This window comes from Lithobates pipiens, unplaced genomic scaffold (assembly GCF_037356315.1).
Source record: "Lithobates pipiens isolate NorthernLeopardFrog02 unplaced genomic scaffold, aLitPip1_a1.2 Scaffold_13, whole genome shotgun sequence".
Classification (NCBI taxonomy): Eukaryota; Metazoa; Chordata; class Amphibia; order Anura; family Ranidae; genus Lithobates; species Lithobates pipiens.
This window is the reverse complement of record NW_027507718.1, coordinates 27725170-27752742: the sequence shown is the minus strand read 5'-3', so window position 1 is coordinate 27752742 and position 27573 is coordinate 27725170. Positions and strand designations below refer to the sequence as shown.

Below are 27573 nucleotides of genomic sequence, written 5' to 3'. Positions count from 1 at the left end.
TGAGTATGCGGAGCTGACAAGCATCAAAGCAATCCAGAGGCACCCTTTTCCTGAAAACTTACCAATACGGTGGTCCTGTCAGGACTGGCTCAGCCCTTCCTTCTCTGAGCTGGCCGCTCAACTTTCGGCTGATTGCCAGCTCTCATCTCTCTCCACAGTTATCCAGCTGTTTCTCATCTGATCTGCCTACTTAAAGCTGTCCATCTCACTTCATCTCTGCCTTCACCTTGGTCACATCACAAGAAACCATCTCCTGTGTTCCTGTTTAAAGACTGGCTTTGCTGACATCCCTTCTGGCTCCTTATCCTGCTTGCTGTTCCTCTACTTGGATCCCTGACTTCTGGCCTGGCTGATTACCTGATCTGGTTGCTGAACTCTGGCCTGGCTGATTACCCGATACGGTTACTGGACTCTGGCTATGCTTTGACTATGCTTACTCTATTTACCTTTTTATTTTTATTAAAAAGCAAGTGTGATTTTGCTGTACTTCTGTTTTGGTCTGGTTCATGGTTTCTGACAGGTCCCGACCTTTGAGTTTGAGGGTCTTTTTTTGCATAAGTGATGACTGAATCATGGCTTGAGGACAAATAGGACCGCCAGCTGATATGAGGATAGCCGGAAAGGAAAATAGTGCTAGTGAGAGCAGGAATTTGACATGACATGATGGTGGTCAGCACGGCCCGCCGACGTCATCCAGAGATGCCCCAGCTAAGAAAAAGTGCACCTGGAGGCCACTCTCAGACTATAGGGAGGCCAGGGATGCCACAGGCAGCGCGACTTAGATCCCCACATGGGCAAGCAAGAGGGAAAATCAAATATTGCAAAAAAACTGAGACATGTGAAGCACACACCTGAAAGATATACCAAGGTAAGAGAGAACACCTAACAGGATATGGGGAGACAGATAAGAGAAAGGGGAAAGGCAGCCCTGTAAGAGAGAAGAAAAGAACTAGCTGGCACCCCTAAGTCTTAGCCCACAAACACTTGATGACAATATGATTACATATGATGGCAGATTTTGTTCCTAAAGAGGAAATACTGCAGGGCCCCATCAAGATCCACAGAAGGGGTTCCCAGGCTCCTCAGCTCATTTAGCAGCCCAAGCACTGGGACTTTGCCCTGGGAGAGGCTTTGTATCCAGATGGACACTGCTCTGAGGTGGGGACATAGTAGTACCGCTTATTCTACATTGGTGCGTGGAGGTATGAGGAAAAAAAAAGTATTGGGTGGGGCCTAACTAGGCCTTTAATTTATGCTATTCACTGGTCCTGAGGGAGTGGTCAAGAGGCAGAGCTATATCATTAGTATGCTGCCATGGTGGCACCAGGAAAAAAAAGTTCAGGTGCGTTAAACATTTATTGGTTGCCTTACTGAATCACTTTAACGTGTCTCATAATGTGTTATTTAATATATTTATATAGCAGAGTTGATTTAATTGTTATATATCTTTGGCTTCTGTGACCTCTTAGCATATCCTCTCCCTAAATAAATAGCAACAAAGCTAAACAAATAGCAGTGCTTTTACAACCTCCACATGCACCACAACCAGAACACAACACAATCATGTAGCCAAAAACACTGCACTTAGCAGTTATGTGTAATGCTGGAATAGTGCCAGACTAAACACACCCAAAAAGTAAAACTTGAGCTAGTCAACAGTTAACTATATTGTATTTTATTTTATTTTATTACTTTATACATGACTTTTATTTATTTTATTTTATTACTGCTATATTTTAAAGCCATATAAATTTAAATGAAATATATTCAAACTAAACAGAGGACCTGAGTTATCTCAGCCTCAATAGTGCCACATGCAAATAACTTGGCAATTATAAAAATAAAAATATGTGCAGCGCTAATGTGAAGAAGGCCACTGTATAGCTACAGGACAATATAAGTGACAATGAAAACAATGTACCAAAAAGATCAACTTCAATACTTATCTTTTCACTCTGTGGACTGCTTAGTTGTCACCACTAATTATCATCATTCTTATAAGGACACATTTATTTTTGTCACATTTATATGGTCAATGTTCATTCATTATCAGTGTGAAATGGCCATTCATCTCACTTTTTAGAATAAAAGTGGTGGGAGGGGCAAGAAATGTCCCCACCCACCACATATGGGATGCCGGTAGACAGTAAAATATTGCTGTTTAAACCAGTTTGCTGTGAAACAAAAAAAAAACTGTTTGTTTCAGTTATTTGTACTTACCTTTGATTGGCTTAAGATGTCTGTAGCAGTCCTGGCATGAGTAAAGACCTATATCAGAAAGAAAAATACATCATAACAGCACAGTCAGCTGCATCAATAGAAAGAAGCACATCATCTGCAGCTGTGCCATGGATTAATTGCTGCGCCAGGTGATGGAGCGGGCCGGATCCGATGACGGTGAACGGTGGCTTCAGTCCTGTTTATCTATGCCTCCTCCTTCATCCTTGGCTTACAGTGTTCCCATCCGACTCCTTCGGCTTCTCCACATCCTCCTTACTACCAAGACCCTCTTGTGGATGTTGCCCCTCCTGTTCTTCCAGATCTTCCTCATGTTGCGACTGCCTCTTGCTCCCGTTGGGGACTGCTTATTGACCCCATGACGCAATAATCTCGGCTACTCTCCGGTCTCAGAAGATGGCGCATGCGCAATACGACCTGGCGGCTGGGAAGAAAAGAGTCTCTAAGAGGCTGCGAAGATTCGAATCCCCTTCCACGCCACAAGATTGTGGAAAAGAAATTAAAAAGACAAGTCTCAAGAAAAGCAGTAAGAAAATGCCATTTACTTCACAAAATGCATTATAACATTGCTCACTACTCAGATGTTAATACATTGGAAGTGAACCCTTCAGTTTCTGGAGCATTATGTGCTGATGTGCCTGCTGTTGATGCTGTCGCTATGACAACTAGCAAGCCACAAGATACTGTAGCTGCTAATTCCATGGCTGCTGATGCGGTTCCGCAAGGCCTTGTTCAGGATGCACAGTCTAATTTGCAAATGTCCAGAGGCGAGTCTTTAGATGCCTCGCTTTTACAAGACTTTGCTTTGAATATGTCTAAATTATTGTCTAAGTTGTTACCTACTTCTGTGTTACCTCATTCTACAGCCCAAAAAAGGGTTAGTCTGTATGGAGAGATAATATGCATAATGCTGTGGATTCTCCTTGTATTACAAAATATTGCTTTGTATATTACTATGTATGCAGATCCTTCTTCTACGGCTATATCTACTATACCTGAATCGTGTATGAAAGAAGTTCTTTCTTGCGAATTGTCACCATTAGGTTTTCATTTGAATATTGCCATAAAAAAAAAAAATATGGAAAGGAGACTATGTGGATTTGCTTTTATTATTACCTTGTTTGAAAGACAATAGGCTTGAAAAAAGAGATGGCAAAAAATTTGAGGATGAACGGCGATGGTCTATTCCTCGTAATTTCAACAATTGGTTGCAAGCATTTTGCATATATGCAAGTATTATGAGTGAAAAACGGCCAGAATTGTGCAGTGGTATGTTCCAACATATAGAGATCATTTTAGAGGCATACAAGCTGATAAACCACTTACGCCTATTATTGGACCTTTTTGGAAAGGATTGTGTTTAAATTTTAACGAAGGTCATTGTAAATGGCTTAATAATTTTAGAAATTACGGTTACCATGTTAGCGTTACAGAGGAGGTCTAGTGCTAGAATTATTGCTCTTGCTCTGACGATCGTGGCGCTACCTCACATGTGTGATTTGAATACCGTTTACATATGCGGGGGCGCGACTTCCGTATGCGTTTTCTTTGCTTCACGAGCTCGCGGGGACGGCGGGCGCTTTTTTAAATTTATTTTATTTATATTAAAATGACTAAGTTGTTTAAAAAAAAAAAAAAATTGATCACTTTTATTGCTGTCACAAGGAATGTAAACATCCCTTGTGACAGTAATAGGTGGTGACAGGTACTCTTTATGGAGGGATCGGGGCTCTAAAAGACCCCCCACCCCTCCTTTACTCTTTAATGTATTCAGATCGCCAAAAACCGTGATTCTGAATACCGTATATATTTTTATTAAAACCGGCGCCATTGGCAGCCGAGTAAATGGGAAGTGATGTCATGACGTTGCTTCCATGTTTACGATTAGGATACTGGAACGAAGCCGATTACGGCTTTGTTCCAGTTCCTCCCCAGCAGCTGGAGGCGTCGGATCTTGAATCGGTGCTCCCGAACGAGTGGGAGCACTGGTAACAGCGGCGGGAGGCGGCGGGAGGGGGGGACGTCCCCTCCCGCTCCTCCAGCATAACAGCCGAGCGCCTTTTAGCTGCTTCGGTTGTTATGGCTGGATAGCCAATCGCCCGCTGGAAAAAACGGTACTGGGATGCCTGCAGGTGCAGGCATCATCCCGGTATACCCCCCGGAAGCCGAGTACGCAGATCTGCGTACGCTCGGCGGGAAGGGGGTTAAACATCATTTATCTTTCCCTTATGTTTTTTCTAATCTGCGTACGCTCGGCGGGAAGGGGTTAAACATCCTTTATCTTTCCCTTATGTTTTTTCTTTGAATGATGAAATTGATTCGAATTTGTGTTCTGTGTCTTATTCTTCATTTGAGGATGCTTTGATTAAAATCAGAGCTGTTGGTAATTCTGCATTGTTGGCGAAAGCTGACATAAAATCAGCTTTCTGTCTTTTGCTTATACGTCCATCTGCGTTCAATTCTTTAGGTTTTGCTTTTGACAGTAAATATTTCTTTGATAAGTGTTTGCCCATGGGTTGTTCTATCTCCTGTTATTATTTTGAACTTTTTTGTAATTCTAGAATGGGTAGTTTGTTATCGTTCGGGTTCTTGTAATTGTTTTTTTTAAATTGTATTTTTTATTAAAAGATTACAAAATTACATAGAAAAGTATAACATCAAACAGTTGTCAGTGTCAATGATATAACAAACAAAGAAAAAAAAAAAGGAAAAGCAAAGGTCAGACAAAATCAGGTCACAATTGCACCAGTACAAATTACACTGTAACGTTGGTGAAGATCAGGGAGATATAGCAGCAAAAATAAAACAAAAAAGAAAAAGGGGGGGGGGGGGGGGAGTGGGAAGAAACCCAACGTGTGGACAGGTGAAATGTATGAACAGATCACATCATAAGAATAGCCACCCATTGGATCTGGAATACGTGGGGTCCCCGAAGCGTCTATACCAGACAGAGGCACCTCGGGGGGGTTCCACGCAGGGGGGGAAGGGGGAGGAGAGAACGGGAGGGGGCACCAAGGAATTCCTATGAGGAATGTAGGCAGGGACAGGGGTTGTACTCCAGCCACACATCTATTCAGGGGGGGGGGGGGTGCACTGCCAGAGGGGGCTTGAGGGAACACTGGGTTAAGATTTGAGTGGTCCCACAGGTCCCAAACCCTGGAGAACCTGGGTAGTGTGCCATGAATAATAGCGGTAAGGTGCTCCATTCTGCGAGTCTGCTCCAGGGTTTGTAATACCTGTGGGAGTGTGGGATTGCGACAGCCACCGCTTTGCCACCAAAATAATAAAGCCTATTAATTTCTGGGCATTTGTGGACAAATCAGGAAAGGGTAAGCCTAAAAGGAAGTGGATTGGAGTTAGAGGGAGGTTAGTGTCGAAAAGGTTTTGTAAATATGCACGAATAGGGTGACGGGACATTCCCAAAAGATGTGAAAAAGGGAGCCAATATTATTCCGGCATCTCCAACACATGGGGGAGATCCCAGGATCACATTTATGCAGGACCTCTGGGGTTCTGTACCAAAACATTAAAATCTTATAGATTGTCTCCGTCTGTTCTACACATCGTGAAGATTTGGAAGTTCCCAACTTCCCATATTTTCTGACTTTGGGGAATGGTAATGATCTGTTTAATGATCTGCGACCACTTGAGCATATAGGAGTGACTTGTGGCGGGGAGAGAAGGAATGACATGCAGGTATTTGTAGATTTCGGAGATGAGATGGGTTTGGTATGGGCCTTGGGAACATAGAAGTTCAAAAGGGGTAGGTTTGTCCAGAGTAAGGGTAGGGGTTTTGGAGCTAAAATAGTGTCTAAATTGGAGATAGGAGTAGAATAGGCCTTTGGGAACCTGGAATTTCCGTTGGTTGTCCTCAAAAGATAGGAGTGTATGAGTGATTGGGTGCACCAAGTTACGGAGTTGGAAGATTCCGGCTTGTGTCCAGGGGAGCATTCGAGTGTAGGATAAACTATCTGGGATGTCAGGGTTAAACAAGGGTTCTTGTAATTGTATTCATTATTTGGATGATTTTTTATTGATAGGTAAAGCAGATACTTTAAATTGTTTATTTATTTTCACTGAATTTAAGATGATTTGTTGTTTATTCGGGGCCACTTTAGCTCCTGAGAAATCTGTTTCTCCGACCACATGTTTGGACTTTTTAGGTGTGCAAATTGACACTGTGGCCATTTCGTCTCCCTATGGAAAAAATTGTAAAGACCAGGATGTTGTTGGATTTTATTTTGACTAAACAAAAGGTGCAATTGAAAACGATTCAGTCTTTGTTAGGTTTATTGGCTTTTGCTGCTAGAGTAATGCCTATGGGAAGAATTTTCTCAAAATACCTTCATAGGGCTATTTCAGCTATTTCAGGTGTTAAATCTCCTAGACATTTTATTAGAATCGCATCCAACATTCATGCCGATTTGTTGGTTTGGCACAAATTTTTGGTTTCTTTTAATGGATGCGCTTTGTGGCAAACCCCTTTTTGTATCGCCTCTGCTCTTCACATTTATAGGGATGCTTCTGGAGCTTGCGGATATGGGGCCTTTTGGCAGGGTATATGGTCGGCTGATAGATGGTATTCTTCTTGGATTGATAAAGGTTTTGTTAATAACATTGTTATTCTTGAATTATTTCTGGTTATCGTAGCTCTTGAATTATGGGGTGTACAGTTTAGGAATAAGAGGATACTTTTGCATTGGGATAATAAAGGGGTTGTTTTTGCAATGAATTGTTTGGTTTCTAAATCACTTTCAGTTATCTTTATTCTTTGTTATTTAGTGTTTTAGTATTTATAGAATATATGGTTGAAAGCAAAATATGTTCCAGGAGTTTATAATGTTATCGCTGACTCATTGTCTTGCCAACAAATAGGTTCGGGAATTGTTTCCGGATGCAGACACAATCAGAGAGTACTCCTCATTTATTGAAGCTGATCTGAATCCGGTGCAAAATGCTATCTAAAATTCTTTGGCTCCATCCACGTGGGCATTAGGATGTTTCATTTTCTAATGGAAAAAAATAAACTGTAAAATTTTTGCGTGATGTAAAAGATATATATGCTACATTTCAAGAAGATTGGATAATATTTAGAGGTTGCACACTTGTAAACTTGTAACTTGATCTGTTTTGTAAAAGTAGGCAAAAAACAGGATTTTTATAACAGCTTACCTGTAAAATCCTTTTCTTTGATGTACTTTAGGGGACGCGGAGCCATAGTAGTTACTATGTGGGTTATAGGACCATTGATAGGGGATGGACACTGGCACGCCCTAAGGCAAGAAGTGTAATCCCTATATAACCTCTCCCACTACTGGAAGTCCTCAGTTTTGTAGCCAAGCAATACAAGTGTATACCAAGAAGGGAGGGACCTCTGTGTCCCCTGATGTACATCAAAGAAAAGGATTTTACTGGTAAGCTGTTATAAAAATCCTGTTTCTTTTCCTACATCGGGGGCACAGAGCCATAGTAGTTACTATGTTGGATGTCCCATAGCAATGGCAACTGAAGGGAGGGAGACATAACAAAAAAGTAGGGCAAAAAGGAGGCCAGATGACTCATACTGCAGCCTGCAGTATACTGTGACCAAAGGCAATATCCTCATGACCTAATATCAATTTGATAAAGTCTGTTAAACATATGAACCGAAGACCAAGTCACGGCCTTACAGATCTGAGCCATAGAGGCCAAATAATACACCACCCAAGAGGCACTAATCACCCTGGATGAGTGTGCTTTAACATGAAAAGGAAGAATTTTCTTCTTTAAGCCGAAGCTTGATCACTTCATGAATCCATTTGTAAAATAGTGGATTTTGACACTGCCTGTCCACATTTTGGACCCTCTGGCAGTACAAACAAAACGTTTTGCGAATCTGAATGGTAGGCTCTGATCGCTCTTACCACATCAAGGGAATGTAGTGCCTTCTCTTCCATAGATTGAGGCTCTGGGGAGAAAGAAGGAAGAATAATATCTTGGTTTAAATGAAAACCTGTTACCACTTTTGGTAGGAATTCAGAATGAGGACATAAAACCACCTCATCCTTATGCATGATCAAATATGGCTCTTTACAAGACAGAGCCACTAGTTCCTATACTCTTCTAGCATAAAAAATGGCAACCAGAAAGATTATCTCTTTCTTGTCAAAAGAACCAAGGGAATTTCTCGTAAAGGCTCAAAGGGCTGATTCAGCAAAGCCGATAAGACCAAATTTAAATCCCAAGGATTTAGAGGGCGATTAATCCATGTTTCCCCCTGAATAAGCTATGCACCAAGATTGGGAAGCAAGAGGCCATTGAAAAAACACTGACAAGGCCGGGATCTGGCCCTTGATAGAAGTCAAGGCCAGCTTCATTTCAGATTCCATTTGTAGGAAATCAGGGATCCTGCCTATGACATACTTCCTGGGGTGCCAACCCCTGGATCCACTCCAAGAAAAATATGCCTTCCAGACTCTATAGTAAATGATTCTGGAAGCCGGATTTTTGCCATTAATCAAAGTAGGCACTACTGAAGGAGATCACCCATGATCCTTTAAACAGTGGGATTCAACAGTCAAACCTGTTAAATTGTTTGTCTGTAAGGTAGGATGGAATACCGGACCTTGTGCGAGAAGGTCTGGCTATAATGGCAGAGCCGAAGGACTCCTACTGCCGTCTTTATGATCATGGTAAATCAAGATCTTCTGGGACCCGCTGGGGCCGCCAGAATCACCTCCTTTTGTTCCTGCTTGATCCTGCAGAGAAGGCACGGAAGTAGCAGAACTGGAGGAAATGCATAGATCAGTAAAAAACTGATCCCATGGGAAGACTAATATGTCTGTTCCGCCTGCTAGCGGATCCCTTGTTCTCTACACAAAGTTGTCTACTTTGTTTTTGAATCTGGACACAAATAGGTCCATGTCTGGAATACCCCATTTGTGACATATCACTAGGAAGATGTCGGGGTGAAGAGACCATTCTCCCGGAAATAATTGTTGGCGACTCAAGTAGTCAGACTGCCAATTCTCTATTCCTGGAATGAAAATTGCCGATAGGCAAGGAATGTTGTGTTCTGCCCAAGCTAGAACACTATTCACCTATTTTTGGGCTGCACGACTTCCCCTGCTCCCCTGGTGATTGATATAAGCCACAGCCATGGCCTTGTCGGACTGAATCCTGACAGGACAGTCCCGTAGTCTCACCGTCCAAGCTTTTAGGGCCAGACGTATTGCCCGAATCTTCCAAAATGTTGATAGGCAAGGTCCTCTAACCTGGACCATCTCCCCTGGATGGAATCTTCTTCCAGGGCTGCTTCCCAGCCTAGAAGGCTGGCATCTGTTATTAACACTTTTCAGGATACAAGTAATAAAGATTTTCCCTTTTGCTGGATAATAACCACCAATTTAGGCTCTGACTTACGTCGGGAGCCAAGCATATTTGGAAAAAACCAAGGCCTGAATCTTTTTTTATTCCAGACTGACAGGATGGTGTTTGAAGCAGTTGTAAGTGAAAACTGCGCATAAGGGATGGCCTCCATTTCCCCTAACGATCTCATGCAAGGATTTTTCTTTGTTTTGATAAGTTGAATTAGTCCTACAATGGAACTGATTCTTGTCTGGGGTAAGAATACCTTCTTCTGTACGGTATCTATAACCAGCCCCAAGTACTGTAATCTCCTTAAATGGTTTTAAGGAGTATTTTTCTAGATTTAGTATCCAACCCAGAGATTGCAGGTAGTTTACAGCTGTGATCAGACTCTGGTTTAGACCTGAGACTGAATAATCTATTAAAAGTAGATTGTCTAAATAGGCTAGGACCGTTATACCTTGAGCCCTTAATCTGGCTAAAGGAGGTGCCAGAATCTTTGAGAACACCCGTGGTGCTGTGGCTAGACCGAATGGCAGGGCCACAACTGAAAATGATGATTTTCTATTTCAAAGTGCAGAAATTTATGGTGAGCCGGAAATATTGGCACGTGGAGATCTGCATCTTTGATATCGACTGAAGCCAAAAACTCCCCTCCTTTCTTGATGGACAGAACCAATCAGATTGATTCCATACGAAAGGATCGGATGTATAAGTGCTGATTCAGACCTTTGAGATCTAGAATGGGTCTTACCTCTCCATTTGGTTTTGGAACCGCGAAAAGGTTTGAATCAAAATCTGTGCCCTGTTCCACTAAGGGAACCTCTGATATCACCGACTGGGATAATAGATGATCCAGAGCCAGAAAGAGAGACTTTCTCTGGATCCTTGGGAACATTTGACCTAAGAAAAAACAAGGAGACGGAAACTCTCAGAACTCTAGTTGTAACCTAGAGAAAACTGCAGAAGCCATCCATCTGTTCCTCTTTGAGAATTGCAGGAGCCTACCCCCCACCCGAGCGAGCAGGGGTGCCCCTTCATGCGGAGGCTTTAGCATCCTACTTTGTGGGCTTTCTGCCCCAAGATCTCTTCTGACCCTGGTGCTGCCCTTGGGGTCTTCCCCTTGAACCTGACGGTTGAGGCCGTCGAGACTGCCTAGAGGCTGATGCCCCTGGCACAGGAGAGGCAGCAGAGAAAGGAGAAATATTTGAACTTCTTCTTTTCTGGTAAAAAGAGAGCTTTTTCCATTAGAGATCCTTTGGATGTATTTTATCCAGACCGTTTCCAAATAGCCATTTACCATGAAAAGGGGAAACTGGCTAGGAGCTTTTTACAAGGTGCTTCGGCTGACCAATATTTTTCAGCCATAGAACTCTGCGAGAATGCACTAGTTCAAGCATAAGCCGTGAGGCTTAAATGATAGAATCTTTCATAGCATCTACTGTGAAACTTAGTGCGTCTGATACACCAGCTCATTGCTGGGCCTGCTGATCAGGCAGAATTTTAAGTATCTCCACAAACTGTTCCTTAATGGACTGGGATACACCAATTGCAGCAAGAACTGGACATGTGAGATTCTTGTTCACTGAGGCGATTGCAGCATCAGTTGCTGGAACCCCCCATTTTTTAATAGAAATCCTCTTCCATAGGACAAAGTGTGGAGAATTCTTAGGAGGATAAAATTGTTTATCCGGATGTTCCCATTCAGAATACATAAGCTTTTTTAGCCGTGCATGAATAGGAAAAACATCCCCAGATGGGGGAGGTTCTAATGAACCCAAATTAGAGGTGGGTTCCTCAAGAACCTGTGCTGCAGGCAGCAAAAAAAGGTTGAACGAACCAATTTAGTAAGGGAGTGCACAAGCAACCTGTCTTGTGATGTTACTCCTTCTATATTAGGATCCTCGGAAGAGGATAAATAAGTATCTTCCAAATCTTTGGGAAGATCTACCTGATCCCCAGCTTCCTACCCCTCAATAAGAGGGCCCTGAGCACTAGACGGGAATCTGCTATGTTTGGCCCCACTATGGAGCGATATCATAGCATCACTCTTCTTTCCAAATTACAAATGGTAGAAGAAAAAACCTCTTGTGTGACATATACAGGGACTGAAGTGTCTAGCGCAGCTGCAACAACAGTTCCCCCTGACGGCTCAATCTGACCAGCCACATCCCTCTCAGAGGAGGATGACTTTCTTTTGGAAATGGATTTAGTTTATTGTGAAACCACAGACCCCTTTAGAACCCTTAGAGGAGTTCCTGGTCCCATTACCACTCATAGCCTGAAGCATAAAGCAGAGGTACTACCAGCAAAAGAATGTACACTTCTAGGTTATAGTCCAGCGCTAATAGCTGCTATTAATCCTAGCCTGGTAAAGTACAATGTGTCAAAGGGAAATGCCTGTGTCACCAACCTGAAACAAGCCATCCTCCTGCTCTGTCCCTCCACAGCCAGCAGCAGCTACATACATATAGTGCTTTAACAACTTCCTGCACGTGTGGCCGTCGTCTGACGCAATTAGCCATGCACCCCGTGCAAATTATGGCCAACCCCTTCCCTTTCAAAGGAAAGTGTTTTCCAACATGAGTGGCGTCCTGTGAAACAGCAGACATGGCGGGGGGTAAATCCTCCGCTGAGAGGCTGGCCTGTCTCCGCCACATAAAACAACATTGGGGGCGCAGGAGGAGAACCAGACAAGAAACAGGAAGTGAGCTATATAAGGGGTTTACTGGCAGAAAAAAATTGTTTTACTATCCAAAGTTAAAACAAGGGCAGAAGAATTAATAGATGGAAAGATGAAAAAATGACTGAAGGTCCACTTTAAATGTATAGTTTGTTAGACCTCTGACTACATCAATGAGTCTCGATGTGGCTCTTTTCTTGGCACTAACAGTGCTAGCCTGGCTCAGGGCTTCTGTTTTGTTGTTTCAAATATTTGATTTGGTTTAAGCATGGTTTAAAGTAGTAATGCACTAATAATGTTTATTTTGTTTTGATTTCTGGCCATTGTCTGACCCAAAACCGCATTTTTCATTAGATTTTTCCATAAGACCCTTCCTTCTTCCCACTTACCCAGTCACTGCAAAGAGGTACTGTACTTGCCTGTCACTCTAAAGCTTCTGATGAATGATTCATAAAAACTGCTCACAACTGGCAGCTTATTGGAATGCTGATAGAGATCCTATTTTCAATTTGATGCCCAATAGAAAACATATCACACTGGCTCCAATATTTGCATGGAGAAGGCAAGATTTTGATGAAGCCTTAAAACAGAGTAAAAACTGACTGATTGAACTGTGGCTAGGCAGGAACCCATTTGGCAGAAGCCGAATGTCATGTCTGGTAGCAGTATTTCTATCTCCGCTATATATGACAGTTTCCTGTCAATGGTCACCAACGCAGGTTATACACAGTGCAATATTCTTTCCTGCAATCACAGATAGTGCTGGCAGGGGAATCAGCAATTGTCTTCTCCCGGAGGAAGAGGGAGAGGGAGAGGGGAGGGTGGGAAGCCATCCCAACCGGGAGATGACAGAGATGACAACAATCATAGGCTGATTGTACCCAAGCTGTTCGATCAATCAACTTGGAAAATTAAGCCTGCCCACTAACGATTCAAATCTTGGCTGGTTCAGCAAATTCAAACCATGTATGTCTGGTAGGGGTGCTGAAATGAATCGCTGCATCGATGCATCACGATCTGGTGTCCCCGATGCATGCAACCGGAAAAATTGATTGCCGGGTGACATCATTATGACTTGCCCTGCCCCTCCTGGGAGAGCTCTCCAAGCGCATAATTGTTAAAATAAGTGTTTTAATAAGTCCAGTGCCCCGCTGTATGTGCTTTTTTTTTAAAATGGAGCTTCATACTGCATTTCTCAGTGTGTGCACATGCCGCTCATGTGACTGCCTGGCCCGCCTCTCTCCTCTCATGTATCTCTTGACATCAGTGGGGAATTCTCAGCCCCGCATGCCTCTCTTCTGTCTGATAGCTACAGTCAGCAGGCAGGGCTGGCTGAGAATTCCCCGCTGATGCCAGGAGAGACATGAGAGGAGAGAGGCGGGCCGGGCAGTCACATGAGTGGCGTATATACACACACTGAGAGATGCGGTATGAAGCTCCATTTTTTTTAAAAAGCACATACAGCGGAGCTCTTAAGGGATTGTAACTTGGGATTTATTAAGACAAATGTATTTTAACAGCAGTAAGTAAATACAAATGTGTTTGTACTCTACTTACACCTTGTACACTCTCTGTGCTGACAGTTCTCTGGCTTTCCCGTTTGCACATTCCACCGTGTTAACTCACAGTGTGCTGGAAGGTGCAAACAGGGAAGCCGGGGAACTGTCAGCACAGAGATAGTACAGGGAACTTCACAGTGCTGTTTGTCAGCTGTGGATTGTAATCCCTCCTGACCTCCCAGCAGCAGTGTGTGTGAATGCCTGTGCCCGGATTAGTGCACTTTTTAAGGGAGTGAGATTATTTTTAATTCAAAGCAGAGTTCCAGTCAATTTTTTATTTATTAAAAGTCAGCAGCTACAATTGTATCTTCTGACTTTTAATAAAAAGACACTCACCTGTTACATGGTCCAGTGAAGTGGCCGCCCAAACCCTCCCTTCTCCACCCTGTCCATGGCGCCGGCAATACTATGTGGGCATCTGGCTGTGACAGCTTGCAGCTTCACAGCCGGGTGTGCATGTCTCACTGCACTGTCCTTCATAGCCGGGCAATCTTCTGGGACCTGTGACGTGCCCCAGAAGATTGCAGGGGGGGGCCGCCTAGGCAGCCCAAGCGGAAATGGGAGCTGGGTACCTGTCAAAATTATGGTACCCCCCCCCCCCTAAAAATGACATGCCAGTTGTGGCATGTAAGGGGGTCAGGACTCCTTTGTCAGGAACCATGAAACAGACTGAGACAGAAGTTCAATCAAATCACACTTGTTTATTAATAATAAAAATAAAAAGGTATATAGAAAAAAGCGTAGTCAAGCATAGCCAGAGTCCAGTAGTCAAATCAGGTAGTCAGCTAGTCCAAAGTTCATAAACCAGATCGGGTAATCAGCCAGTCCAGAAGTCAGGGATCCAAGGAGAGCAACTGCAAGCAGGATAAGAAGCCAGGAGGTATGTCAGCAAGTCAGTCTTGAAACAAACAGCAGGAGATGGTTCCTTGTGATGTGACCAACGTGAAGGCAATTGAGAAATGAGCTGGAAGGCTTTAAATAGGCAGGTCAGACGAGCATCATCAGGAACAGCTGGTAACTGTGGAGAGAGAAGAGGGCTGGCAATTAGCCGACAACTGAGCGGCCAGCCCAGAGGAGGAAGGGCTAAGCCAGCCCTGACATCCTTAAAACAGAAGTTTCACATTTGGGTGGAATTCCACTTTAATAAAATATGTTTATACAGGAACACACTGACATCCCCAACCCTGTACTCCAGGAGGAGACCATCACCCCTCAAACCTTGCCATGTACGCAGCACAGGGGATCCACTACCTCTGCTGTTCCTCAGTGATGACCATCTTATCATCCTTCATTTGATTCTTCCATCCTTCAGTCGCCCCCTCACCACCACCATTTTTATCTTTATACTCTTCCATACTTCTGTTCCTATCCATGGATTCCTCCATCTCCATCCCCAGCCTCTTCCATCATTCTGTTCCTATCCATGGACTCCTCCATTGCTATCCCCAGCCTCTTCCATCCTTCTGTTCCTATCCATGGATTCCTCCATCCCCAGCCTCTTCCATCCTTCTGTTCCTATTCATGGATTCCTCCAATCTCCATCCCCAGACTCTTCCATCCTTCAGTTCCTATCTATGGTTTCCTCCATCTCCATTCCTAGACTCTTCCATCCTTCAGTTCCTATCTCCAGACTCCTCTGGCCTTCCATTCTCTATCCATGGATTCCTCCATCTCTAAACATTTTCATCCTTCCTTTCTTATTGATGGATTCTTCCATCCTTCAGTTCCTACCCCTCCCTCATATCCTGGACTCCTGTCCTTGTCCCACTATATGCAGGGAGTGTCCTTTTTTTTTTTTTTAAAGCAGAGGAAATTTAAAAAATTGAGTTTTTCTAAATGTTTGGATTTTTTGGATGGAAACCATTGTCAGTAATCGTGATGCATTGTGATGCATCGTGGAATCGAATCGTATCAAATCGCTGACCAGATAATCATAATCGAATAAAATAGTGAGACCAGTGAAGATGCACACCACTAATGTCCGGCCTAAGAAAGTAGCAGGTACACCTCCGCCACCCAGCCTCATTCATTTAGTAGCTAAAAATTCACAGCCATGTAAACAAAGAGGTGGGGTTAGCATTTTTTTTTCTTTTTTAAAATAAAGGACTTGTGAAAAGTGTGTTTGTCCACTTTTCAATTTTTGTGTGAATGAGTAGGGGTATTATATACCCTTTGCACCTGGGTGAGATGAGCAGTGTCTGGGAGCCCCCTTATTGTTGAAAGGGTCTTCCAGATTTCCCCCCCCCCCCAACCCCTGGGCCAGGGTTGTGGGGAAGCTGCTCTTGCCCTCATCAACATGGAGACAAGGTGCTTTGCTAGAGGGTTTCCCCCTTGGCAAGGTACTCCCCTATGTTGAGGCCTGATATGTTTCAGGAAGGGGTGCACACTTGTCCCCACTCTTTCCTGGTTTGCCAGGTTGCATTTTCACATATGGGTCTGTATGGGTCTGTGACTCAACACTGTTTTTTTTTCTTCTGTGGGTCCCACATTAACATCCATACCAGACCCTTAGCTAGGATAAGGGTCTGGTATAGATAGAGTGAATCAACTGCTTTGTTTACAAACAGCAGTAAAGTAGCCAAATCAGTCATTTGCTGACAGTTTGGAAAAAGCAGAAATGCAGAGCGCAGCTGAGTGATATCAGCAAATTGGTGAAAAGTACTGTAAAGACAAATTCATACATTCTATTGAAAGGGCAAGCTCACAGAGTGCCACAGCAACAGAGATGTGAATAGGAGAAAACCAGGAGCAGGAGTGCAGCCTCAGCAAAAAGCCAGTACATATAAGCAGCCGACAATGCAAAGAGAAGGACACTTCGGACCAAAGTTCTGGGGCTGCAGAGAAGATACACACAGGGCACCTAGTGCTCACTGTTCTGTCAATGACCTGGGATACAGGAAACAAGCAGCACGTTTTCTGGTCTATTAGCCCCTCCTCCTCCTCAAGTCTCTGTTTCCTCTTGTTATCTGTATCCCTAGTCACCAACAGGATAGTGAGCAGTGGGTGCCCTGTGTGTGCCTCCTTTGCAGACACAGAACTGTGAGAATTTTAGAACTGTGAGGTATAGGCATCATATCTGTTGGTTGATATAGCACCTATATGGTGAGTCTGCTCCCAGCCTGCCAATCAAGTCCACTATTTACCTATGTTTAGTCCAACACCTCTTGACTGAGCATTAAAGCAGACATTCGGTCATTTTTTCATCTTTCCATCTATTACATCTTCTGCCCTTGTTGTTTTAACTTTGGATACGATGATGAAACATTTTTTTTCTGCCAGTAAATACCTTATACATCTCACTTCCAGTTTCTTCTCTGGTAAAAAAGCCCAGGCTTATGACATCATGCACAGCTCTCTCTCTCACTCTTGTGAGAGTTTGCCAGGAAGGAAGAGCGGATGAGTCATAAGAGAGCCAATGAGAGCTGCAGAGCTGGAGGTGTGCCTCTGCGTGTGTCTGTGTGAATCCAGGAAGTAAACAGGCAGCAGATTCAGCTGCCCACAGTTATAAAAATTAGCTGCAGAAATATCCCTCCACTGAGTCTGGCTGCAGCCATTTTAACTGTGGACAGCTGAAGCTGCTGCCTGTTCACTTCCTGGATTTACACAGACACACAAAGGCACACCTCCAGCTCTGCAGCTCTCATTGGTCCTCTTATGACTGTTCCCACCTCCCTTCCTGGCAAACTCTCACCAGAGTGAGAGAGAGCTGTGCATGATGTCATAAGCCTAGGCTTTTTAACAAACTAGAAACAGGAAGTGGGCTGTATAAGGTATTTACTGGCAGACAAAAAAAGTTTTATTATCTAAAGTTAAAACAACAAGGGCAGAAGATTTAACAGATGGAAAGTTGAAAGTCCCAAAATGACAGTATCCATCATAGTTATCCACATGATTGACCCAGCCCAGGTTAAATATTTGGACAATGCCGACAAGAAGAACACATAATTTTTTGCATAAATATTTCTTTTGCTCTTGTTTTTGCTATGCACGTTACATACACTATAACCTCTTCTGATCTGCTGTACCCTGTAGATCCTACAGAGAACAGTTTGCTCTGTAGCTTGTCCTGAAAGACTTGTTAGTCTTGTTTTGCGTAGCGCTTGAGATTTCACTTTTCTTCACGCAGTGTTTTTTTTTTTTTTATCACACAACTTCCCAACATACCGTAGCTGGCTGGTGGACCACAGATCTCAGCATTCACTGTCCTCCTGCAACATGAGTTCACCTCTCTCTCAGCAGAAGCCTGTGAGCAGCGTTATAGGCCATGTGTACAGCAGCAGCACACCCTAAATCCTCCCTTGCAGTCTTATGGTCCCTCTCCGAAAAGGAAAGGCTCCCAGTTCCTTTCTCTCAGCTCTAGGTATTTTCCCAGATGGCAAGGATAACTTGCCACAAATTTGTGGCAGTAAGTCTTGTTAACTTGCTGCACATTTTCACTGGCAAGTTGTACACTTGAAGCACAAGTTCTAGTTTACACTTTTCCAATTTGTAGCAAGAGCAAAGTTGCAGTGGTGAGTCTACAGCAAGAGCTCTGCAAGTCACAGTGACCCCTGTGGTGGGAGGACTAATGCACAACATAACGGAACCAGAATTTGCAGCAGATTTGCAGAATGTTTGCAAAGAAAGTTGATCTGGAGTCATGCAATGCAGACCTGCAATTGTGTGAATTCGGGCAAGTCTAGCAATAGCTTAGCAAGTCATTTTCAAGCTTGCAGCACAATTGCTTGCTATCTGGGCTGGGGAGTGTAGGGGGATATTGACAGTGTAACCTCCTACATAAGTGGGAGAGTAACTACTAGGGTTGCCACCTGTCCCGGACAGTCCGGGTTTTGAATCATGTGTCCAGGTTTCAGACTGTCTGAAACCCAGACATATTATTCAGACGGGACTGTAACTCCCCCTCCAACTCGGGCACACTAGGGCACACCCAGTGCGGCGCAGATTCCCCCTGTTGTCCGGGTTGCACCCACCTATGCTCTCCATTAACCAAGTACCACAACCCAGTGCATAGGCCCCCTCCCTCCCTTCTCTGTCCTGCCCCTGAGCAAGTGCGTACACTAAGGTAAGGGGGACTCAGATGTAAGGGGTACTCTGTGAACTCTGATGTAAGGGGGAGCTTTGGGAACCCTGATTTAATGGGGAATGTTGGGAATTCTGATGTAAGTGGGGGCTTTGGTAAGCAGCAACCCCCTGCAATCAGAGTTCCATTTTATACCACAGTGTTACTCCATAAAAAGAAAAAAATTGGTGTGTGCCACTAAAGTGTTCGGGTTTGGCTTCAAGGAAAGGTGGCAACCCTAGTTCCTGCGTTTCTCTGAAGGGGAACACACACGCAAGGCAACGTTCGCCTACATAGTACTTCCTGGTTCAGTCTTGTAAAAGAACAACAGAAGACTCATACTCATGAGGTTAAAACCTTGTGAGCAGATTCTGAGTTCACCCCCCAAATCTGGCCATAATGTTACACAGAATGAGTAAGGAGAGGAGATGACAAAGCAACAACTTGGTGGGAGACTAATGAAAAAAGCTAGCATCCCTTTACATTACCATCAGGAAGCAAAGAGTTGCATCACCACTAAATCAAGTGAATATAGACATGAAGTGACTACAAAGTGGCTGTAGGAGATCAGCAGTACTGGGATGCAACAACGTTTAAAATAGTTCTTCCTAAAAAAACATCAACAATTGCTTATAAAAAAAACAGTGCCTTAGCAACCATAATGATGACTGGTTAAAGTATACACCTACGTTAAGCATTTACACACACTGATAAAGTTATATACCTTTAGAATGTAACATTTAGTTGCATATGAAAAATAAATACTTAAAATATCCTACAATGCCCCTATAATTGTTCTTGTTTGTGCGTTTGAACTCCCAACCTATATCATATCTCCCAACTGTCCCTGATTTCAAGGGACTGTCCCTGATTTGGAATAAAGTCCCCCCCCCCCCCCCCCCGTCATTTTGATCAGATCTATATAGTTGTATGTTGTATATAAAACTTTTTATCTATCAAAAAGTGTTTCTCAGTACTAAACCTTTCCTCCAATATCTAAATTACTGCCTTTGAAAATTTTAAAAACCAGTATAAAGGAATACTAGTGGTAAAAAAAGCACTTGTGAGTTTAAGCAATAATTTTTTTGTATAATTCTCCTTTAACACCTTCCTGCTCAGAATATAGCAGATTGACAGCCAGGCAGTGGCTTTACCGTTCTGACCAGATGTCATATGATGTCCTTCAAAACGCACTGTGGGACAACAGACACGCTGCACCACTGATCACAATAAAGAGCCTATGATGTTGGCTCTTTACCGTGAGATCAACTGTGTCCAGTCACATCTGACCACAGTGTGAATAGGAAATGTTGGTTACCAATTAATTAGTGCTCTGATTATCAGTGCTGCCCTTCAGTGCCCATCAGCGATGCATGTCAGTGCCTACCAGTGATGCCCTTCAGTGCCCATCAGTGCTGTCCATCAGGGATGCCTGCCAGTGCCCATAATTGCCTCCTTATCATTGTTGCCTATCAGTGCCATCTATCAGTGTGCACCAGTGCCACCCATCAGTGCCACCTATCAGTGCCTATCATTGCTGCCTATCAGTGCCCATCAGTGCTGCATATCAGTGCCGCCTATCAGTGCTCATCAGTGCTGCATATTAGTGCATCTTCATCAGTGCCCGTCAGTGGCACCTCATGTGTGCCGCCTATCAGTGTCATTCACAGCAATACTGAAATCTCCCCCACTGACACCAATGACAGGCCAGTTTCTCATTTCCTCCATGGACCCCAATACATGGCAGAGGTATTTCCCTCTGACAGCAATGCTATGGAGGATTTCTGCACTGATGCAAATGCTGTTGGACAGGATTTTTAGTTTTTCCTACTGACACCAACACACAGGTAAGGGGAGTTTTGCCAAATGAAACCAATCCTGGGGAGTTCCTGCAGGGCATTCTTTCTCCCACGGACAATGGTGCCAGGGGATTTGTCCTCCATTAAACACAGACACTACGGTATAATTCAGCCAATAGGCATTGCCAAGGCTTTTTGAATTCCATAGACACTATTGTTGGGAAATTTTTCTTCCCATGTATTCCGATGCCAGGACATTCTCCCTTCCTCAAAAACAAATGCTTAGGCATTCTTTCTCCTAAAGACACTGATGCCAGGGCATTTTTTGTCCAATAGACATGAACATTGGGGCATATCTGAATCCAATGATGCCTCAACAATGGGACATTTTTCTTCCCACTGTCACAAACTTTGGAGCATTCCTTCAGCACTTCCCAGGTCATCCTTCCTACTCTAGATACTGTTAAGGTACCACTGGGATCCACATTTGTACATCCAGGGGCCTGGTCCATTCTGTCTGTGTTTTCACATGTGTGTTAGCCCATGTTGGTACATGTGCACATGCATTAATGTGCACTGATGTTCATCGTTGATGCTGCGAATGCACACAGGCCAAGGAGGGTATTTTAACTGTTTCCTTTATGGTGGCCAATGCTTTGATTTCTCGCCAGCTACCTTGTTCCTGAGACTGCTAATTCCTGCCTTGCTTGTTATTGACCCAGACCACCTGTCTGTGTCAGCAACTCCTGCCCCCTTTGCCAACTATGCTCCTGCAAAACCTCCAAGAACTCCAGCCATTTTCATGTTTGGTTTTGGATACAATATGGAGGTCAGAAATAGGGGTTGCTGTTGGAGACCCCCTTGGAGCTATTTTCCCTCAATTCTTGTGGTATGCAAATAAGCAATTGATATTTTTTTGTTGTCAAGTTTTTATTGCTGTGTTTCCATGGGAGAGATAAACTCCTCTAATTTCCCAGTGACCCTTTTCAGAAAGCATGGAATAACAAAAAATGTGTTGTCATCAGAGCAAGAGGTTAAGAGAAATGATCCAATGGGGACAAATGTTCCTATTACACCTCTCAGACATGCAAGTTCTACTAACTTTGGAGACATTTTATACTATTTCTCTTGAGTTTTCAGAACAAGAAATTAAGGGAAATTTCCCTATTGGGACACAGACAGCAAACAAATAACTTGACAGGGGTTTTAACTCTTCCTTACTCTATCTAAAAGAAAAACAAAAATTGATTTTACATACACTTTATACTTATAGAGCAAGTATATATTGCACTTTCATTACCTTCAGCTGAACATGACTACTGCTGAAAGGTAACTGATGTCTTATGTTTTCATCATCATGTAATAAAGGTTTCAAGTGTCAGTTTGTAAATGTTTATGAACAGGAATGGATATGGTTATGGTTGGATTGTCCTTGCAAAGAAGTGTACAAAGAAGGAAGCCTTTACCCATGTGTGCATCTAGGAATATCCCAGTATGATAAATAAAGCAATCCTGTACTGAAAAAGAAACATAAAGTCTGATATTTCTGGTTTCTCCTTCTTAAAGCAAAACTTCACCCGAATGGAAAATGCCACCCCCCCCCCCCTTTGTCCGCAGCCTTCTGGGACATGTCACAGATTCCAGGAGACTGTGGGACCATTTACAAAGTGCAGCACAGCTCTCATATGGTCAGTAGGAAGCCAGCCGTGAAGCCACAAGTAGTCAACGCCAGGGACCCAAAGAACGGCGAAGAACTAGCCCAGGGGAAGACGGTGCTAGATACTTGGACAGGTACATTTCCTTTTATTAAAAGTCAGCAGCTACAGTATTTGTATCTGCTGTCTTACAATTTTTTTGGAGGAGGTGGGGGGGGGTCTGAAGATCCTCTTTAACCACTTCAATACCGGGCCATAGTCAAATGACAGCTTGTCACCCTGACACAGCCCAACCCCGATCACAGTAAAGAGCCAATGAAATTGGCTCTTTACCATGTGACCGGCTGTGTCCAATCACAGCCGGTCACAGAATGTAAACAAACCGCAGTAACGAGATGTTTCCGGGTTCTCCTTCTCACACACTGATCGTGTGTGAGGAGGAGATTGCGGTAACATCTCGTTACCGCTCAGTGTACACACCAACCACACTGATTACCCCCCCCCAATAAAGAGGACCTGTCACCACTCATCAAAGTACCTGTCATCACCCATCACAGCCCATCTGAGTACCCGTGTACCTGTCAGCCCATCTGAGTACCCGAGTACCTGTCAGCCCATCTGAGTACCCGAGTACCTGTCACAGCCCATCTGAGTACCCGAGTGCCTGAGTACCTGTCCCAGCCCATCTGAGTACCCGAGTACCTGAGTACCTGTCACAGCCCATCTGAGTACCCGAGTACCTGTCCCAGCCCATCTGAGTACCCGAGTACCTGTCACAGTCCATTTGAGTACCCGAGTACCTGTCACAGCCCATCTGACTACCCGAGTACCTGTCACAGTCCATCTGAGTATCTGAGTACCTGAGCACTTGTCAGCCCATCTGAGTACCCGAGTACCTGTCCCAGCCCACCTGAGTACCTGTCCCAGCCCATCTGAGTAACTGTCCCAGCCCATCTGAGTACCCGAGTACCTGTCACAGCCCATCTGAGTACCCGAGTACCTGTCACAGTCCATCTGAGTACGCGAGTACCTGAGTACCTGTCAAAGCCCATCTGTATACCTGAGTACCTGTCACAGTTCATCTGAGTACCCGAATGCCTGTCACCAGCCCGTCGGAGTACCCAAGTACCTGTCACCAGCCCGTTGGAGTACCCGAGTACCTGTCACCAGCCCGTCGGAGTATCCGAGTACCTATTTGCAGCCCATGCCTCATAGAATACACATTGGGGTGTTTGCTTTCCAAAATGGGGTCATTTTGTGGGTAATTCTATTGTCCTGGTGCTTCAGGACCTTCAAAAGTGTGATAGGTAGGAACGAAATGAGATGTGTAATTTATGCTCCTAGAACGCCTGAAGGTACCACTTCCATATTGGACCTCTGTATGTGGCCAGGCTGTGTAAAAGTCTCACACATGTGGTATCGCAATACTCAGGAGGAGTAGCAGAATGTGTTTTGGGGTGTAATTTTTGCTATATACATGCTATGTGTTAGAAATATCTTATAAATGGACAACTTTGTGTAAAAAAAAAAAAAGATTTTAATTTTCTTTCCACGTTTTCTGAAGACTTGTGTAAAAAAAATAACTGCTCAAACGACTCATTATGCTTCATAGAATATATTTTGGGGTGTTTGTTTTCCAAAATGGGGTCATTTCCTGGGTAATTCCATTGTCCTGGTGCTCCAGGGCCTTCACAAATGTAATAGGTCGTTAGGAAATTAGAGGTGTCATTTATGCTCCTAGAACGCCTGACGGCGCTCCCTGCATGTTGGGCCTTTTATATGTGGACACGCTGTGTAAAAGTCACACACAAGTGGTATCGCCATACTCAGGATGAGTAGCAGAATGTATTTTGGGGTGTAATTTTTGCTATGTACATGCTTTGAGTTAGAAATATAAACTGACCACTTTGTGTAAAAAAAAATATGTTTTCATTTTCTTTCCACGTTTTCCGAAGACTTGTGTAAAAAAATTAACTGTTCAAAAGACTCATTATGCCTCATAGAATATACGTTGGGGTGTTTTCTTTCCAAAATGGGGTCATTTTGTGGGTAATTCTACTGTCCTGGTGCTCCACGGTCTTCACAAATGTAATAGGTCGTTAGGAAATTAGAGGTGTCATTTATGCTCCTAGAACCCCTTACGGTGCTCCCTGCATTTTGGACTTCTCTGTGTGGCCAGCCTGTGTAAAAGTCCCACACATGTGGTATCGCCATACTCGGGAAGAGTTGCAAGATGTATTTTGGGGTGTAATTGGAAGTATGCATATGCTGTGTATGAGAAATAACTTGTCATTATGACAATTTTGTAAAAAAAAAACATTCTTCTTTTTCCCAAGAATTGTGGGAAAAAATTACAACTTCAAAAAACTCACCATGCCTCTTACTAAATACCTTGGACTGTCTACTTTTCAAAAAGGGGTCATTTGATGGGTATTTGTACTTTCCTGACATTTCAGAGTCTCAAGCTTCCTTTTAGTGAAATATCCTGGTGATCCTGCCAGTCCCCCCGCTTTACGATTTCAAACTGACCACTTGACATGAGAGCACATCTCATGTCTCAGCGTAGTTTTCTGGCTGTGCTGTGAGCACAGTCTGCCTTTCCTCCAATGATGGCACTTAGGGGCAGAGCTTGCTGAGGACTGTGATGGCCGCATGAGACTGGAGCGCCAGACACATCAGGGACACAGCAGCCCACATACCAGTGATCTGGACACCCCGAATTGGTGAGTGTACCCCATGGACACTGCCCAGCATAACCAATAAAAGAAAAGAGCACTGGAGGCCACATAAGCTTACAGCTTACTTCACACAGGGGACGAGGCAAGATGGTGCCGGCTGTCCTGTACCATCTGCGGCTAGTACTCCCCAGCAAACACAAAGGAATTGTAATCCCACAAAAAGGAATACACCACCAAGCAGCCAACACTCCCTTCTATCCACATCTGCATCAGGGAGCCTAAAGAAGGCAAGATTCAGGCTGGATAACACAGAGCCTGCTCGTGAGGTGAGCGTGGGCCTAGACAAAGGAGATGATACCAGGGAACTCCCTGGCTCCATAGACCACTTTCCCACTAGCAATCAGTCGGTACTAGATACCACTTTAAAAGATATCTTCGTATCCCTTATGCTGTGTACACACGACTGGACTTTCCAGCAGACTAGGTCCGACGGTCTTCCCGACAGACTTTCGACGAAGTTCCGACGGACCTTTCCGAACAAACGGACTTGGCCACAAACGAACGGACTAAGTCTGTTCGAAAGTCCATTAATTTTGAACGTGATGGCGTAAGACGGGACTAAAAAAGGAAGTTCAATAGCCAGTAGCCAATAGCTTCCCTTGAATCGTATTTGGTCCGTCGGACCAGCATACAGATGAACGGTTTTCCTGATAGGGATTGACTCCGTCGGACAGATTTGAAACATGTTCTATTTCTAGGTTTGTCTAATTTTTTATGTGAAAAACGATCGGATTAGCCCACACATAATCGGATTGTCCTATAGCCGATAGTTCGCGAACCGTAACGTTCGTGGCGGGCCCCATTGACTTCAATGGGAGGCGAACTTCGCAAACCTACATGTCAAATTTGCTGCCACAAAAGAATTAATAGCTGTGCAAATATAGTCCCACCACATGGCCAATAACATAACACATGTATGAGGTGAATCTGGGATCGACAACTACAAGCATTCTTTTTTTATATGGGAAAATGTTGTGGCAATTCAGGACTGTGGAGCGCATGAAGGCAATGGAGGAGAGGGAAGGTCTGGGACCAGGGTAGGCAAAGAAGAGGGTGCAGGAGATGTTCACCAGCAGCGTGACATACAGCAATGACATCTGCACCGTGATAGAGTCATCTGACAATAGCACCGTGATAGAGAGCACTGACATCAGCAGCGTGACATACAGCAATGACACCTGCACCGTGATATACAGCACTGACACCAGCACCGTGATATACAGCACTGACAGCAGCACCGTGATAGAGAGCACTGACATCAGCAGCGTGACACACAGCAATGACACCTTCACCGTAAGCAGCATCAGGAGGAAGTCAGCATAGCACAGGGACGGTGGGAGCCCCTCATAATGAGCATAGCACAGGGATGGTGGGAGCACCTCATAATGAGCATAGCACAGGGATGGTGGGAGCCCCTCATAATAAGCAGCCCCAGGAGGATTTTTAGCATAGCACCGGGATGGTGGGAGCCCCTCATAATGAGCATAGCACAGGGATGGTGGGAGCACCTCAAAATATGCACAGCAGAGGTACAGCCCCAGGAGGAAGTCAGCAAAGCACAGGGATGGTGGGAGCCCCTCATAATAAGCAGCCCCAGGAGGATGTCAGCATAGCACAGGGATGGTGGGAGCCCCTCATAATAAGCAGCCCCAGAAGGAAGTCAGCACAGCGAGCCACTCAACCAAGTCTGGTGCGTCCTTTAAAGTAATTGAACGCACCTTCTGCAACTTCCCACTTTGGCTCAAGCCTGTTGCTCCTGCCCTACCCCTACCACCCCTGCGGAAGGGCCTGCCTCTTTCTCTGCCTGTCATTTTTTAAATGACCCTGAAGGACTGCTGCAGTATAGGGCAGCGGTCAGCAGTAGTGCACCTCAACCCTATTTATTGTGGACCGATACCAGTCCTTATAGAATGGCAGACTGTATCTCACTCAACCCTATGTTCTGTAGCACCCTATACCTTACCAGTCCTTATAAGAACTTTTGTGGACCAAGTAGGTTGTGTGTGAGTGATTAGCAGACTGTACGTCAGTCCCTATACCGATGAAGGACTGCTGCAGTATAGGGCAGCGGTCAGCAGTGTGCACCTCAACCCTATGTATTGTGGACCTATACCAGTCTCTATAGAGTAGCAGACTGTACCTCACTCAACCCTATGTACTGTAGCACCCTAGACAGACCAAGTTAACAGTCCTTATAAGGAGGTTTGTGGAACAAGTGGGTTGTGAATGATTAGCAAACTGCAGCAGAAGGGCAGCAGTCAAGTATAATATTCTTTCTATATTTGGAAGAAAGAATATTATACGTGTACAAGCCTATTACCATACCACTGATACCAGTCCTGAAAAGAAACACTTTTTAGGACAGTAACCTACATATTACCCTTTAAAATTAGCACTTTAGATTTCTCCCATAGACTTGTATAGGGTGTTCCAGCTTTTCGAATTTGCTGTGAACAGTCCAAATTGTTCACTGTTCGCTGAACAGGCGAACAGGC

General features: G+C 44.2%; 1 protein-coding gene across 1 annotated transcript in view; it reads right to left on the bottom strand.

Annotated features, from left to right (window-relative positions):
- Nucleotides 1-27573, bottom strand: part of LOC143975837 (uncharacterized) — a 140873-nt gene that overhangs the window by 107565 nt on the left and 5735 nt on the right. Inside the window, exon 2 of the mRNA XM_077478401.1 lies at nt 2221-2268. Coding sequence (XP_077334527.1) covers nt 2221-2268 — 48 coding nt within the window. The remainder of the gene's footprint in view (nt 1-2220; nt 2269-27573) is intronic.